Source organism: Magnolia sinica, chromosome 11, assembly GCF_029962835.1.
Source record: "Magnolia sinica isolate HGM2019 chromosome 11, MsV1, whole genome shotgun sequence".
Taxonomy (NCBI): Eukaryota; Viridiplantae; Streptophyta; class Magnoliopsida; order Magnoliales; family Magnoliaceae; genus Magnolia; species Magnolia sinica.
The window spans coordinates 72,464,271-72,480,554 of record NC_080583.1 but is presented as its reverse complement, the minus strand read 5'-3'; the positions used below and the strand labels follow the sequence as shown (position 1 = coordinate 72,480,554).

Below are 16,284 nucleotides of genomic sequence, written 5' to 3'. Positions count from 1 at the left end.
TATATATATATATAGAGAGAGAGAGAGAGAGAGAGAGAGAGAGAGAGAGAGAGAGAGAGAGAGGATCTCCACATGGTCTTTATTCATTTAGAAAAAGCATACAATAGGGTCCCTAGAGAATTAATGTGGTTCGTGTTGGGTAAGAAAGGAGTCTCAAGAGGATATGTTGACATTGTTAAGGATATGCATGAGGTAGCAATAACAAATTTGAGAAACACTAGTGGAGAGACAAGTGAGTTCCCAATTACAGTGGGCTTACACCAAGGGTTGGCATTGAGCTTGTACTTTTTCAAGAAGAGTTAACGAGGCATTTACAAGAAGAGATCCCACGGTGTATCTTGTTTGCAAATGATATAGTTTTGATTGACAAGATGAGGCAAGGCATAAACACAGCTAGATTTATTGAGGGATCCTTTACAATCTAAAGGATGTAAAATTAGTTGGCTAGAACAGAGTATATGGAGTGCGATTTTAATAATAATAGGAGTGAAAACGAGGAATTAGATAAGATTATTGACCAAGAAGTTTTCCAAATGACACTTTTGATACCTTGGATCAATAATTCATGAGAATGGAGAGATTGAAGAGGACGTTGCCCATAGAATTTAAGCTGAGTGGAAAAAATGGAGATGTGCTTCTAGAGTGTTATGTGATCATTGTGTACCAGTCAAACTTTAAAGGGAAATTTATAGGATAGCTAATAACCAACCATGCTTTATGGGATAGAATGTTGGGCAGTTAAAGAACGACATATTCATAGGAGGAGTGTATTTGAAATGAGGATGTTGAGATGGATGGGCAGCAAGATGAGGAAGGATATAATTAGAAATGAATGCATTCAAGGGAACTTAAGAGTAGTACCAATAGGTAAAAAGATGAGGGGAAGTAGATTTAGATGGTTTGTTAATGTGCAACGGAGACCAAGAACCGTGCCGAATAGGACTGAGTTGGTACTAGTTGAAGGCTTTGAAAGGGCAAGAGGAAGACCCAAAAGGATGTGGATGGAGGTAGTAAGAAAAGACTTGATGACCTTTGGTCTAATTAAAGGTCTAGCCCTTGATAGTTTGGAATGGTGGAAAAGGATTCATGTAGTTGTCCCCAATTAATTGGGATAAGGCTTAGATGATGATGATGATTAAAAAAGAAGAAGAAGCAAAGTACAAATTAAATAATAAAATACAATAAGTAGAAAACCATGAAAAAGACAATTACCAACTATCAGATCTTGATTCAACATAGGGGCTTCTTTTTTAGCACATGATCTTTTTTCTATGATAACAAACATATGAAAGTTAACACCGTATCACTAGACCCTTTCCTATGTCACTCTTGAATCCATGTCAGATTGTGTGTACAATTATTCTCATGTTTAGAAGAATCCATGCAATATGATCCCTAATGAGCAAGGAGATAATTCCTGAATTCACAGGGTAAAATGTCCAAATCATATGTTGGAGGCATGGTTTTAAGATGTGGAAGAGTCCCGTTTGTCCAAGTCAACTTGGACTCAGTAGTGCCTGATCTAGTTCGATACCACTAGTCACCCTCGGCTTAAACTCAGTAGCACCTGATCTGGTTCAATACCACAAGTCACCCTTGGCTTAGGCGAATTGGGCCAATTCATCCCCAACTCGGGCAAGTCGCAACTCGACTTAGGACCGAACAAGCCGGTCTGTGTCACAGAGGTCTCTTAACCATGGTTGGAGGGAATTAACATGCATTTCATACCAATTATACCATTGTTTTCTCTCTCCTCCATACAGTGTTCGAGTTATTGGTATTGCTACAAGTTTCGCTGGCTGGGAATGCGGAAAAAATATCATTATCACCAATAATATTGCTGATAGTTGGAAACGCGGGGAAACATGGGGAAAATTGTGGAATTTTTCAATGAAAACTTTAGGAGATGCTAAAATACACATATTTACATATTTAGGAATAAAAAATTTTGCAAAATGAATGCATGCATAATAAGTTTCCATTTAATGGGGGCATAAAAGAATGTGTTGTGTTGTAAGAAATCAGTCCAATTGTAACCAAAATGAGTTTATATATTACGAATGCAGATACCATACAACTAGGACATGCAAAATTAAATGAACTCAAACATGCAATCCATCCCATGCATACATATACACACATGCAAACGTGCATTCCATCATACAACCATGCGCCCATAAAAAAATTTGAAATGGATTTTGTTTTTAGTAAACAGATTTTTGGCGGTATTATCAAAATATCACCAATACATTGGCGATACAAGAGACACCTAGAATTTACATAGTCAAAATTGTTGGCAATACATTCGCAATACAAGCAACACGTGAAATTTACACAGTAAAAAATATTGGCGATATATCATTGATACCTGGAATTTCTGATATTACCAGTGTTATCGGTATCGCTACCAGTGTTACCGGTATCACCGAGCTGGAGATACAGATAATATCAGGAATATTATTGATATATCAGGGATACTCCAAACAATGCTCCATATAAGTTACTTTGATGATAGGTCAAGATTCATGATTTAAAACCCAGAAGAAGGATTGCCAAATGATGGCACAGGAAAAAGCCCATTTGGTTGCAGATTTCAGGAAGATGATCCAAAGGAAAGAGACTTTGTGGCCTTTAAGAACACAAAAGTTGAGGATCTCATCCACCAGATCTTATATTTGCTGCTTTTTATGATCATAGGTTTTTTTTTTTTTTTTCTGGCTGTAGTTGTAATCATCTTCTGCCCATCCAAAATGTGGGCCCTATTGCAGATGGGGCATGGGCTAGAAACACATCAACCAGACCATCTTAACCACCAGATCTTTCCAGTTAAATTTAGACAATCTGACCAGGCTATTTGTGCATTTGATGGCCACAGGTTGGACCGTCATAATTGTGTTAAGCTCTGAAATTTCCAGGCTTTCCTCCATCCACAATGGGCTCCACAAATCAAAAAAAAAAAAGAAAAAGGGCCCCACAATTCAAACAGTCTGGTTTGATACTGTAGTAATTGAGTCATCTACGGTCTCTATGGAGGCAAACACCTATGATCAGCTGAACATCCAAACAGTGCTTTCATTATATATATATATATATATATATATATATATATATATATGATGATGATGATGATGATGATGATGATGATGATGAAAACTATCCATCTTCTAGGGTAAACAGCCTTTTGCTTGTTGTCTTAATTCATACCTAAGGAATTAAACGAAGGGGCACACTACCTTGGTACTGATATCAACAGGGCAGATGTGGATCCTTCATGGAATCCAATCCATCCATATGATGTCACATCAGGGAACCCCCAGAGCCCAAAAAATCAGCCCAATTCAAAACTCAGATGGGCCATAGCACTGGGAACATATTGAGAGGGAACACCTACCATGTTAATCAAGGCCAGTCAGACCCTTAATCTAGTCCAGATGAAAGGTTTGGCCAAAATTCAGGATGTTTTGCGACTCAGGTAGGCCCTGTGCAATTCAAGAATGGGCGTTCCCTCTAAGTTCATTCCCTATGCTGGGGACCATCTTAGTTTTCAATTGGGCTGAGTTTTGGGTCTTAAGGGTTTTCTGAGGCGACGCATCTGATAGACGGATGTTGTGAATACATCACATGTGCCCGACATCTGCTCGATACCACCATAAGCTTTACCAGAGTAGGCTATGAGTCTTAGGTATAAGTGTTATAGAATTCTCTTTGATTCATGTTCTGATGTTATTGATGGTTGCATTTGACAGTTGAAGCAGAAGACGCTTATTATTTGGGGTGAGGATGATCAGATCATCAGCAACAAACTCGCACTGGTTAGTTCATTCCTTCAGCTTTGATGCTTTCTGGTTTTGTAGATGAGAGATGCTTATAGTGCTCCTAGTTCTATTGGATACTGATACAGTCCAATTCATTATCCAGACTCTTCATTAGGTCGACCGCAGTTTTATGGGCCACCATCCAAACATACCACATTTTGACCAACACTAACCATTTGATCAATGAACTTTAGTATGGATGGTCATGATCATTTACACCAAAACAGGTCCCACCACCAATTTGATCCGTCTATTTTGTTAGGAACCATCATGGATTGCTTATAACTCTAAAGAATCACTTTTGTTAAGCAATCATAACCATCCCATCCATGGCTTAGAAAAAGGGTGGTTATAAAAAATTAGGTCAAATCAAGTATGGATTGGATCATCTGATCAATGCTATTTTTGCTAAGTAGCCCTAGAAAAGTGTTATGGACAGTTCAGATGGATCGATTGGACTGTCCGAGTGAACCGATGCAACTAGGAGAGCATTGGAGCATTACTCTGCATAAATTCTAGTTGGTGATGGGCCCTCAAACACATACATCAACAAATGGAAGATGGGATGGCATGATAGATACAAATGAAGAAGAATGATAACACATGGGATTTGTTTATGGTGATCAAGACCATTAATTTGGTGGGCCACCAGATGGATGGACCATATTGCAAAAACCAAAGCAATTGGACTTTTGTATCCAAGATTTTCCTAATCTATCCAATGATCAAGTGGGCCACACCTGCACAAGAAATGGACATTTTAAAGGAATGAAGCCAAATGGTCTATATTCAATATTAGAATGGCATATTTGTAGGATATAATAAATATACATATAAAGTCGGGTCAGCCCGGGCTAAAATGACTTGAGCCCGAACCTAACTGAAAATTTGATCGAGCCATGCATCCAAGGCCCAAGACTAGCCCAAACCTGGGTTGGGTTCATTGGGTTGGGTGGGCTACCCGGTACATTGCCACCCTTGGCGATGTTTGCATGAATGGTATGTAGGAAAGCATGTATCAATACAATTTATCTCTCGTTTTGAGCCATATCATTTTTGTGATAATCGACTAAGAATCCTTATTTTTACAACTAATCCCATGCAGAGATTGCACGACGAACTACCGAATTCAGTTCTACATCAAATACCAAACTGCGGCCATCTTCCTCATGTAGAGAAGCCTGAGTTTGTGGCCCAGTTGATTGTGGAGTTTGTTCGAGGTGATTTGAAAAATCAATAGCACAATCCAAGCTTCATGTTTTCAAAGACTTCCTGCATTGCCACAGGCCCGCAACCAGCTGAACATGGAAGGTATCACTATTGATTAAGTAATAAAGATTGTTGCTTTGAAATGAGTCCTGGATTTTGGGCTCATTCTGGTTTCAGGCATTTTCATGGTTCCAAGCATAGTTTGAAAACTCCACCCGATTTCACTCGTCTGAGTTGACTCGACTCAACCAGATTTCACCACGACTGGAGAAAAACTTGACAAAAACTCTAAACAACTCGATGAAACTTTGACATTATGTACATATTATTTATGCTTTTTAATATGAAATAATATTGAAAAAAAAAAAAAAAAAACAAACTCAGAAAAAACCATATGCATTTTTAAGAAACTCATCTGAGTTTTCGAGTCGGCTTGACTTAATTGGGTTTGGAGTCAAGTTAAGGTGCGGTGCTTTATGAGACATGGGTATTTTGTGGGAATTTAAAAATTGCATCTCTATGAAGCTGTAAGGTTTGTAACGGATCAAATATGGAGATCTAGGGTGGAATCTATTGTTGTTCAATCCTGGACATGTGGCTGCATGTAAAACAAACGGCCCAATTTTGGTTAAACGTGTGAGATTAGATTAGGTGTCGAGTATATGCCAAAGTCATGTTCGACTCGAATCAAATTTAACAATTGTGACCCTAGGCTCCAAACTAGCGGATTAGGACCAGATCTGTGAAGATTGGCCTGACTATTTAGCTACCAATTGTTACAACGATTAGACAATTTTAGAAGGGGAGAGTTAGTACTTTTGAATGAGATCTTTTGGCCTTGAAGATAGACTTTTCTTTCAATGGCGATAGCTTAGATCATGTTTCTCAACGAAGTAATAAAGAAAGATAAATTAAAAATAAAGCTAGATCACAGACTTTATTAATTAGAATGTCAGAGCAGTACAATCAATATAGAGAAATAAAATAAGTAGAATAAAAATACTTATAACAATCTGTGTTGGAAAATGGCCATGGAAAATACTAGACGATCGTGGTTCGAGGTGTTCAAGAATTAATTGAAGATGTACCAAGCAAGGACTCAGCAATCCGGGGATCCAATGATTAGGTCGTGGATATTTAAACTTCTCATACGTGCATACTGCAGTGATGCACTGGACAGTAGCAAAACCAAGCTAAGATCTAATGTCTCCAAACTTGTTGCAACATAGCTAAATAGAAGTAGAGGAACTAAGCTAAAAAGCTAAGCTAATAAGTGTCTATAGAAGACGAAGGGGATAAATAACGTAGTGCTGAAAAGAGAATTGATTGATTTGTGTTGGTAGGGTCCTAAACTCATCTTTGAAGTTGCTTTTATAGATTTGGAAAGGCAATGGCTTTGTGCATGATTTGGAAACATGAGAGATTTGGATAATTGATTGTCCAAATCTCCTTGATTCTCCACATAAGCCTAGCCCATTGTATTAGATCACATATATAAGAGATCACATATGCCTCTTACTATTTCGGTCGTGTATAGGAATGTTTACTGGAGTCTCCACATTACTGGACTCTTGCATAAGAAACTTTACTGAAGTCATCACGCCATTTTGGCTCTTGCGTTTGCAGAGAGTTGTTTTTGATGGGACTCTAGCATTTAATGAGATTTACTTTGTAGAGAGTGTTATTGATAGATGTCTTAAATTTGTCAAACAAGTTCGATAACATCGAGCAGGCTTCGGGTGAAAATTTGCAGGAAATTCGGTTAGCCCGAGAAAGTTCGGGTGAAAATCCAACAACATATTCTTTTGGAACTAACGAAAAATTCAGCCAGCCTAAGGACAGGTTCAGCTAGCCGAAGTGTCAGTTGACTAGCCCGAGATCTGGTTCGGCCAGCCTAAGGTTACGCAGATTGTGCACGAACTACGTAAATTTGATGCGGTTTCTGGATTATTCCAACTCGGTGCGAAAGTTGGAGTTCCTAATCTATAAATAGGAGTTCCTAAGTTACTCCAAAGTGTCTCTAAGTATTCTAAAGCTTCCTAAACTATTCCAAAAGGTTTCTAAATAGCTCTAGGGTTTCAAAGGGTGTAGCAAGTATGAGATTCGAGGTTGTTCGAATCGAGTAAGTCCTTTCTCTTTGCAATTTATGCTTTCATAGTAGATTTCTATCGCTTTGTGTCGTGGTTTTTTCCTAAAAGGATTTTTCACATTAAATTGTTGCGTTCTCTTTGTGTTTGTTTGGTGCTTTTGGATTGCATTCCTAGATTCATCTCTGTGTGATTCCGCCGTTTTTTCCAACAAGTGATATCAAAGCAATCATTGGGGCAAAGGCCTGAATCTGTAGGATTAACATTAATGGGAAACACTAGATATGACATTAAGAAGTACTCAGGTAAAAATAACTTTGAGTTATGGAAAATCAAGATGATTAGTTCATTAACCAAGCAAGATGAAGATGGTGCTCTTGAGGAGCGAAAGCCGACTATGAATGATAATGATTGAAATACTCTTGATAAGAAGGCCTTATCCTCGATCCATTTGTGTCAAAATGTCAAAGCAGTATAATTGGTAGAGAGAAATGAAATAAGTAGAAGAAATAAACCCACAGTTGTTTGTGCTAGAAAAATAATCGTGGAAAATACCAGACAATCATGAGATGGTTGTGATGTGAGGTCAAAAGGATGTGATTACAGATGTACAAGTAAGAACTCAGTAGTTTGAGGATCCAACGACTAGGTCATGCATATTTAAACTATTCTTACATGTGTATTGCAACGATGTACTGAATAGTAGCGAAACTAAGTTAAGATCTAATAGATGTTAAGATCTAATAGATCTGAATTTGCTGCAACATGGCTAGACAAAAGTAAATGAACTAAGTTAAGAAGTTAAGCTGATAAGTGTCCATGGAGGATGAAAAGGATAAATAATGTAGAGTTGAAAAGATAATTGATTGATTTGTATTGGAGATGGCCTTCAACTCATCTTCGAGTGTCGCTTTTATAGATTTGGAGATGCGGTGACTTTGCAAATAATTCAACAATGTGAGAGATTTAGATAATTGGCCATGCAAATCTCCTTAATTCTCCATATAAGTGTAACCCATTATATTAGATCACGTGTGCCTCTTCCTATTCCAGTCGTGCATAGGAATGTTTACTGGAGTCTCCACGTCACTGAATTCTTGCATATGGAACTTTGTTAGAGTCTTCATATTACTAGGCTCTTGCATTTCCAAAGAGTAGCTTTCGGTGGGACTTTAGCATTTAATGCTTGCTAGAGATTTGCACTGATGGGACTTACTTTGTAGGGAAATACTTTTGATAGAACTCTAGCATTTAATGCTCTTACATGTACATGTCTCTAGCTCCTACCTTTGAAGTTTATCTATATCACATGTGGCTTGGTTGCCACGTGGCATCTTCTGAACTGTTTAATTTAGTCGTGATCGACCAAGTGTATGCAGAATCCTCTTCAAATGTTGAATCTTATCATATGCTCTTACGTCATGGTTCTAACAAAAAAAAAATTTATAGTTGTCATAATGGGAATGGCCACTTTGCATCATGTTATGCAATGTGGTAGTGCCTGTGTAGATCATCATTCTAACTCAGTGACTTGACTCAAAACTTGGCTCAATCAACTCGACTCGACAAGATTTTGAGCCAAGTCACTACGGATCTCATCGGTGAGCTTCACTTACCAAGACTTGGTCTGACTTGTCAGTTGGCTCGCCGAGTCTGTTGCTGGGTGATTCTTTTTCAAAAGAAAAAGGGTGAGGAGCATGAGATTCGAACCCATGACCTTTCTAACAGGGTCAAGTGACTCTACCAGCCAAAAATTTGTATTTATTTCATATTAAATACATATTTAATATTTAAATCTTTATGTTAATTTAATACATAAATACGGATTTTTACAAAAAAATAAATAAATAAATAAAAATCGTGAGGGATCAACATTTTTCCAAATAGTGCCTCAATGATTCGAAATTACAAGGAGGTGCTTTTTAAGGAAGAAAATTACAAAATTTCCCTCATTTAATTTTTTCTTTAAAAATTAGTGAAAGTCAAGACTTATGGGGCCCATGCGGTATGCGCGCAACATTCAATTCATCCAACATATGCACCCCACCATGATAATGGTACGAACCAATAATTAGGTCAATCAAATCATCAGATAAGCCACACTTGAATTTGGTTGTTTCAAACGGTATATATTATTATTATTATTATTATTTTATTGGCTCATCTTGTGATGGGACCCCTAATATTTTTGCTTCATCAAATAATCATGTTGTTGTGCACCTGTTGGATGGGTTGAATGTCAAACACATACCATATGAGCCCAACAATTCTAAATACTCCACTTCATAAAGAAAAAGGAGGGTAGTACTGTAATTTCTCCTTTGAGAAAGCACCTCTCAGGAGTATGGGCCATTTGAGCCATTATTTGGTAAATTTTGAATCATGAGGGCATTTTACTATAAAAATCCCAATTAAATATTGAGTTAAGTCGTCAAGTCAAAATAACCAACTAATATCGAGTCGAGTTTTCAGGTTTTTAAACTATGTTGTAAATAGTGTTTACACTCGACTAATTATAGCCAGATCAAACAATCTAGAAGATGTCACGTGACAGTCATGCCATATATGGCATAGATGAACTTTGAATAGAGGAGTTAGAGACATACGTGTAGGAGTATTAAATGCTAGACTTTCATAAAAAATAATTCTTTGCAAAGTCTCATCATAGAAAATCTCTAACAAGCATTAAATGTTAGAGTCTCACCAAAAGCAATTCTTTACAAATACAAGAGCCCAATGACATGAAGTGTAAGACCCATATCCTAGTCCGTACCGTTCCATAGGTTTCTGCGGTCCCTCCGTTCGAATTCCGGCAATCCTCGACCCATATCCGACGTTTACGCGCGACCCTAAGCTAGGTCTCGCATACCGAAGTCAGCTTGAACCGAAACTTGTACCTTAGCGACCGCACTGTCGTCGCGGTTCCAACGTTGTGACTCGCGCACCGATCCGATACCCAGGCTAGAAGTTGTAGGTCCACGTTCATTTTGAGAAAAATGCCGCACGTTGCGAATTTCGAGGGAATCTCTACAATGTGTCCCATCAATCAATCACTCAAGTCAAGTACACACCATACCCTAAGTACATCAACCCATCCCTCCTTTTCTCTTAAGTCAACTCTCTCTCCCCTCACCATCCCTCTTTTACAATTTTTCAAACAAACTCATCCCCTTTTTACAAAAACATCAAACTCACCCATACCTCCCATCCCCTTCCTTACATCATCCCATCACCCCTTTTTCTTTCTCATTTCTCAAATCTCCCAAGCATCCCACGTCTAACCTCTCTTCTCTCCCAAACAACAACAACAAGTGTGGCCCACTTTCCCCACCCTCTCATCTCTCTTTCCCACCATCAAAATCCCATCAACCACCATCAAAAGAGAAGGCAAGGAGCTAAGGAGGCTAAGGGACCAAGGAGAAGGCCGATAGGTGGGTGATCCACCGTTGATTTCAATCTTAAGGACCACTTGTTCGTGGGACCCATTTCGATGTATGTGATTTAACCAAGAGGGGCCCATAGTGGCGGGGTCTCTCTCTCTCTCTCTCTCTCTCTCTCTCTCTCTCTCTCTCTCCTTTTCCTCTCCCTTGAATGTAGTGGGCCCTACCGAATTGTGTTAAATCTACTCCATCCATCAAACGGTGTGGCCCACCGCATTTTAAGAGAGATCCACCGTCTATATAGTATATATAATATATTATATTCATATTAGGATAATATTATAATAATATATATATGCATGGTGGGCCACTTGCATGTGGGACCCACCATGGTACCTATGTTATTCCACATCGTCCAGTGTCTCTGGACGCTGAACGTGCAGCCGTGGGTGTGGCTAACAGTGAAAGCGTGAACTAACGTTGGGGTGTACTACTAGCCAAGCCTTGGGTGGACCACTCATGTAGGCCCCACCTTGATATACAAATCGAATCCACGCCGTCCATTCCATTGATCAGCCCATTTTAGGCGTTGAGCCGAAAAATGAGGCCAATCTGATCATCGGGCGGGCCATAGCGTAGAAAACAGTGGCCTTACCGTCAACATATACTCCGACGTTTCTATACACCAAAACACGCCGTATATCGGACTCATTTGGTCGGTCTTAGACAGTGGAATCCAATGGCTGGAGTGGATTTATCTGATGCGGGCCCCACTGGGAAAAACCGCAAGATTTGTTAATTTCAAAAAAAAAACAATCAGACATGAAGCAGCAGCAAACACGAGGACGCAGTCGCGTCTGCGTGGACGCTGGCGTGCATGGGCATGCTGGGACCCACGGCCCCAGTTGTGGGCCCCACTATGACGTGCGTTGAACATCAACATGGTGCATTTGGTGGGCCCCCTCAGGGCAGTGGGCCGCCCCAAAAATCAGCCGTATACGTGGCTCAGGTGGCCCACATTACAGGGAAGCAGTGGATTGGACGCCTACCATTGAAACCCTTGTGGGTTGCAAAAGTTTTGGATCAAATATGAAATTTGTTTTTTCTATTCTTCCAGGTCCACGTGACCTTATGAACAGTTTGGATGGCAGATAAATATTACGGTGGGCCCCAAGTCTATATGACCTTACCGACAGGTTGGGTGCAAATAAACATTACAGTGGGCCCCAGGTTGGGTGGAAAATGAACATTATGGTGGGCCCAGGACCTGTGTGACCTTATCCACAGGTTGGGTGGAAAATAAACATTATGGAGGGTCCTACTTGGGACCCACTTATGTATGTATTGTGATCCACACCTTCCATTAGTGTGGGCCCCACCACGAGGTATGTACCTCATCTTTGTCATCCATCCTTCCCATCCCTATGGGATCCACTATGATGCATGTGTTTCATCCAACCATCCAACCATTTTTTTAAAGGTAATTTTTAGGTTTGAGACCAAAATAAGACAAATCTATTTATCATGTGGACCACACTCTTCATCCAAACTGTCCAACTATTGAAATCCTTGGCACCTTATGATCAGGTTGAATGAGAAATAAATGCTATGGCGGGCCTTGAGAATTTTAATAGTGGTAATTATTATCACCACTTATATTGGGTGCGGCCCGGTTGTTAAACATGGGACCCATTGACATAGCCCATTTGATATACACGAGGCCCATTGTTGAGGCCTACCTTGAATAGTATAAGGCCCATTGTGAATGGCCCATTGCAATGTACATAAGGCCCGTTGGTGCGGCTCACTGATACGGCCCACTTGATGAACATAAGGCCTATGTGATACGGCCCATTTAATGTACTTAAGGCCCAATGGGATGTATTTAGGTCCATTACAATGTGTGATTCCTTCATGATGTATATAATGATGTTTGCAACGGGCCTTGCCTTAGGAGCAATGATGGTTTGACGTCCACATTGTATGAATGATGCTGGTTAAATGTCCGCATTGTCACTCTCCCTAAGGCCCATTGATAGGCCCATACTTGTAGTGTGTAGGCCGTCTAGGCCCATTTTCACTATGCACAGAGCCCATCACTATATAACATGCTTAATATAAATCCATGATTCATGATTATACGCATCATATGTATGCTTGATATGAGGAGTAACTGATCATAGCATATGCCCTCGGACAGATTGTTTATGGGCTCCCTGATATGTGGAGTTGCCCTTCATGAGCGCGCGGTATACGCAGGATTTATCGCATGTCTGGTAGAGTGATTCATGCACTTGCATGTGTGTCATTATGATTATTGTATGCCCTAACAATATCAGGGTCATAGCCTCCACAGACACATCGTGGGTGGCCGGATTGGATACCGAAAATATTGTTTCTAGCATCGGGGCACCATAGATGTCCCTGAGTGAAAATCCCTGAACCCAATGGTACCAGAGGATGACTCCAACATTGAGATCGAGTAGATACATGAGCGCGCGAGGGCCGTATACCAGTAGGCCTCGTCTCCCACTGTGTCGTGGTCGGTTGGAAAAGGGGTGTGACCTTACCCGCCAGAGTGAGGGGGCAATTTCTAGGTTGAGTTTGACCAACTTGAGGAATCAGTCTGCTATTGACGAGCTGGGCCCGATATTAACAGGCGAATAGTGAGGTCTCTTCCACTCTCCAGTTATGCGTCCGGATAGGGGCGGCAAGCTGGCGTAAAGTATACTAGACCCCGGTGATTATCCAGAATGAGAACTATAATGATATTTGATGAGCTGTATGAGGATCTGGATGAGGATTGGCATGCTTGAGTTGCATCTCACATCGCATGGTCTTAATATGGCCGATAGCATTCATATCTTACACCGCATAGCCTTGGTACGACTGTTTGCATTCATGTACTCATCAGCATGATTCCGTATTACTCTGACCTTGCATTCTGAGCACGCTCATATTGCGCACACACTTACACCACCCTCTAAGCTTTCTATAAGCTTATGCACGATTGATGCGTGCAGGTGACGCCAGGACGCAGCTATAGTCTCGCCGCCGTTGGAGCGTGCAGCCGAGCTTCTGGAGTTTTTGTTACTTTCATTATATTATATTTCCCTTTCATACGCCTTGTATTCAAAGTTTTTTATCATAGTGGATTTTGTGATGGTGTTCTTATGGTTATTGTTCGTGGGTTATGCTCATGGTTAAATCATATTTGAAATCCTCCTCTTGGGATCCCAGGATTGGAACTTGGTGTATAGATACCGGGAGCCGAGAATGGGGTACTACGGAAGCTGTTGGCGCCGGATTCGGCGATCAAAAATTTTGTGAGCCCGGTTTCCGAATTCGGGACATGACATGAAGACTCTAACAAAGTTTTCTATGCAAGAGTCAAGTGGCTTAGAGACTCCAGTAAGCACTTTTATGCACGTCCGGAATAGCAAGAGGCGTACATGATTTCTTGTACACGTGGCATAATACAATGGGCTGGGCTTATGTGGAGAATCAAGGATATGCACGGCCAACTATCTAAATCTCTCACGTTGGTGAATCATACGCAAAACCACCATCTCTCCAAATCTATAAAAGCAACAGTCGAAGATGAGTTTAAGGTCCGATCAACACAAATCAATCAAATCTCTTTTCAACTCTACGTTATTTATCCCTTTCATCTTTAATGGACACTTATTAGCTTAGTTTCTTGGCTTAATTCCTCTACTTATATCCAACCATGCTGCAGTAAGTTCAGAGCTATTAGATCTTAGCTTAGTTTCGCTTCTATCCAGTACATCACTGTAATATACACATAGGAGTAGTTTAAATATCCACAACCCAGTCGTCGGATCCTAAAAGTACTTAATTCTAACTTAGTACATATTTCGTCACATCTTGCGGACTTCACACCACGATTGTCTCACAATCATATAGTATTTCCCACGATCGTTTTTCCAACACAGACCACTACATGTATTTTTTATGCTTATTTTATTTCATTGTCAATTATTCTACTCTGACATTGATTAATAAAGTTGACAATCCATTGTTATTTTAATTTTTCTTTCTTTATTACTTTTTTGAAAAACACATCTAAGCTATCATTGATGAAAGAAAAGTCATTGTCTTCAGTGAAAAAAGATCTCTTTCAGAAGTACTAACCCTCCCTTTCAAAAATTGCTTGATCACTATAACAATCGGTAACTAAACAGTCATGCCAATCTTCACAAATCTGTTCTTAATCTGACTAGTTTAGTGCCTCGAGTCACAAGCGTTTAATTTGATTCAAGTCAAGCACAACTTTGGCACACCCGACACCTAATTTAATTGCACACTTTTAATCAAAATCGGATAATACGTGTGGCCGTGTGTTCCGATTGAACAACAACAGATAACATCCTTTTTTTCCCCAAAATAGTGATTGTTGTTTTTTTTTTTTTTTTTGTAAGGCTGTTTTATAATGGCATACTTCCCGGTTTACAACTACGTTTTCGAAATTATGCTACATTTGGTGCCCACGCAAAAGATATATTGCCTTGAAAACAGTTTCAGCTTATCATGTACTGGTCCCATTCTCATGGTGATAAAATCTTGAACAATTATTAGGGTGAGGGTATATTGTATTAGGTAGTCCTGTGGAATGCTAGATATTTTTATTTTATTAATATAAATAGAGAGAGGAGAGGGAAAACCCTAATCCTATTGAAGATATTGTAATATGATATGTGTGTGGTGTGCACTTCCAAAAAAAGTGAAATAGCCTCTTATGGCAATTTTATGACTAGTGGGTGGTGGTCACTTTGATACCTATATTACATATAGGTATCAAAAAAGATTTTACAAACCTAACCAATACACCAAAAGCCTTAAAGATTGATGGAGAAAGTTGGGGCCATTAAACCACTTGGAATTGCAACACATCACTAGGTTTCTAACCAACATCCATGTGGCCCTCCTTGTGGTGGCACAAAGGTTATCTAGATTGCGAATCACTTTTGTATGTGGTACAAAAATGGGTAGTCGGTACATGACTTCCTCCAATTTGTGGTACACTAAGGTTAGGATCATATGGGTCCTTACTCTTGCTCCAGTGGTAGACTCTTAGGAGTTTCAACACCTGGTCAAGGCTTCGATTACTCATAGGTGGTGAAATCCCACTACGGCATGAGTGTGTGGGGGGTGTGTGCATGAGGGTTTTTTTTTTTTTTTTTTTTTTTTAAAGGTTAGGATCATACACTAGGCAAATACATTATAGTTTTATACACAAGTTGACTTTGTAATGATGAACACACACACACACACACACACACACACACACACACACTAATGCATGTATGTATGCATATACATATGCATATCTATACTATATGTGTGTAGACACTATTGTACCTTATTTTTGACCGATTAAAGCAAAGCCAATAAGGAAATGACATGTGGCATTACACCTAGAATATGAGCTGTCATAATAGATTTTCTGAGGGATTTAGTATCGAATCATAGCTGGCATTGATTTGATGATACACATCATTAGAGGAGGATGCTTGACCAGCAAGATACTATATTCGAGAGAAATAGAAGTTTGGATTGTGGTGGAGAGACGGAATACAACCGAGAATAGTGAACTATGACCGAAGGAAACAGAGTACATTTGATAGGAGAGGAACAGTCACAAAAGGAAAACATAACGGAAAGGATCCAAAGCAAGGCTTTTTGACTACCGTAACCACTAGAGTAATGATAGAAATATCTAGAAGAATAAGTTATATAACATAAATCTATAAATATGAGAGAAAATCTACA

At 39.6% G+C, this 16,284-nt stretch overlaps 1 protein-coding gene across 2 annotated transcripts in view; it reads left to right on the top strand.

Annotated features, from left to right (window-relative positions):
- The window catches only part of LOC131219334 (alpha/beta hydrolase domain-containing protein VTE7), a 47,915-nt gene extending 42,512 nt beyond the window's left edge, over positions 1–5,403 (top strand). For both annotated transcript variants that reach the window (XM_058214415.1, XM_058214414.1), the window contains 2 exons: positions 3,747–3,812; positions 4,921–5,403. In XM_058214415.1, coding sequence (XP_058070398.1) covers positions 3,747–3,812; positions 4,921–5,055 — 201 coding nt within the window. In that variant the 3' untranslated portion in view covers positions 5,056–5,403. The remainder of the gene's footprint in view (positions 1–3,746; positions 3,813–4,920) is intronic.
- Positions 5,404–16,284: the final 10,881 nt, after the last annotated feature.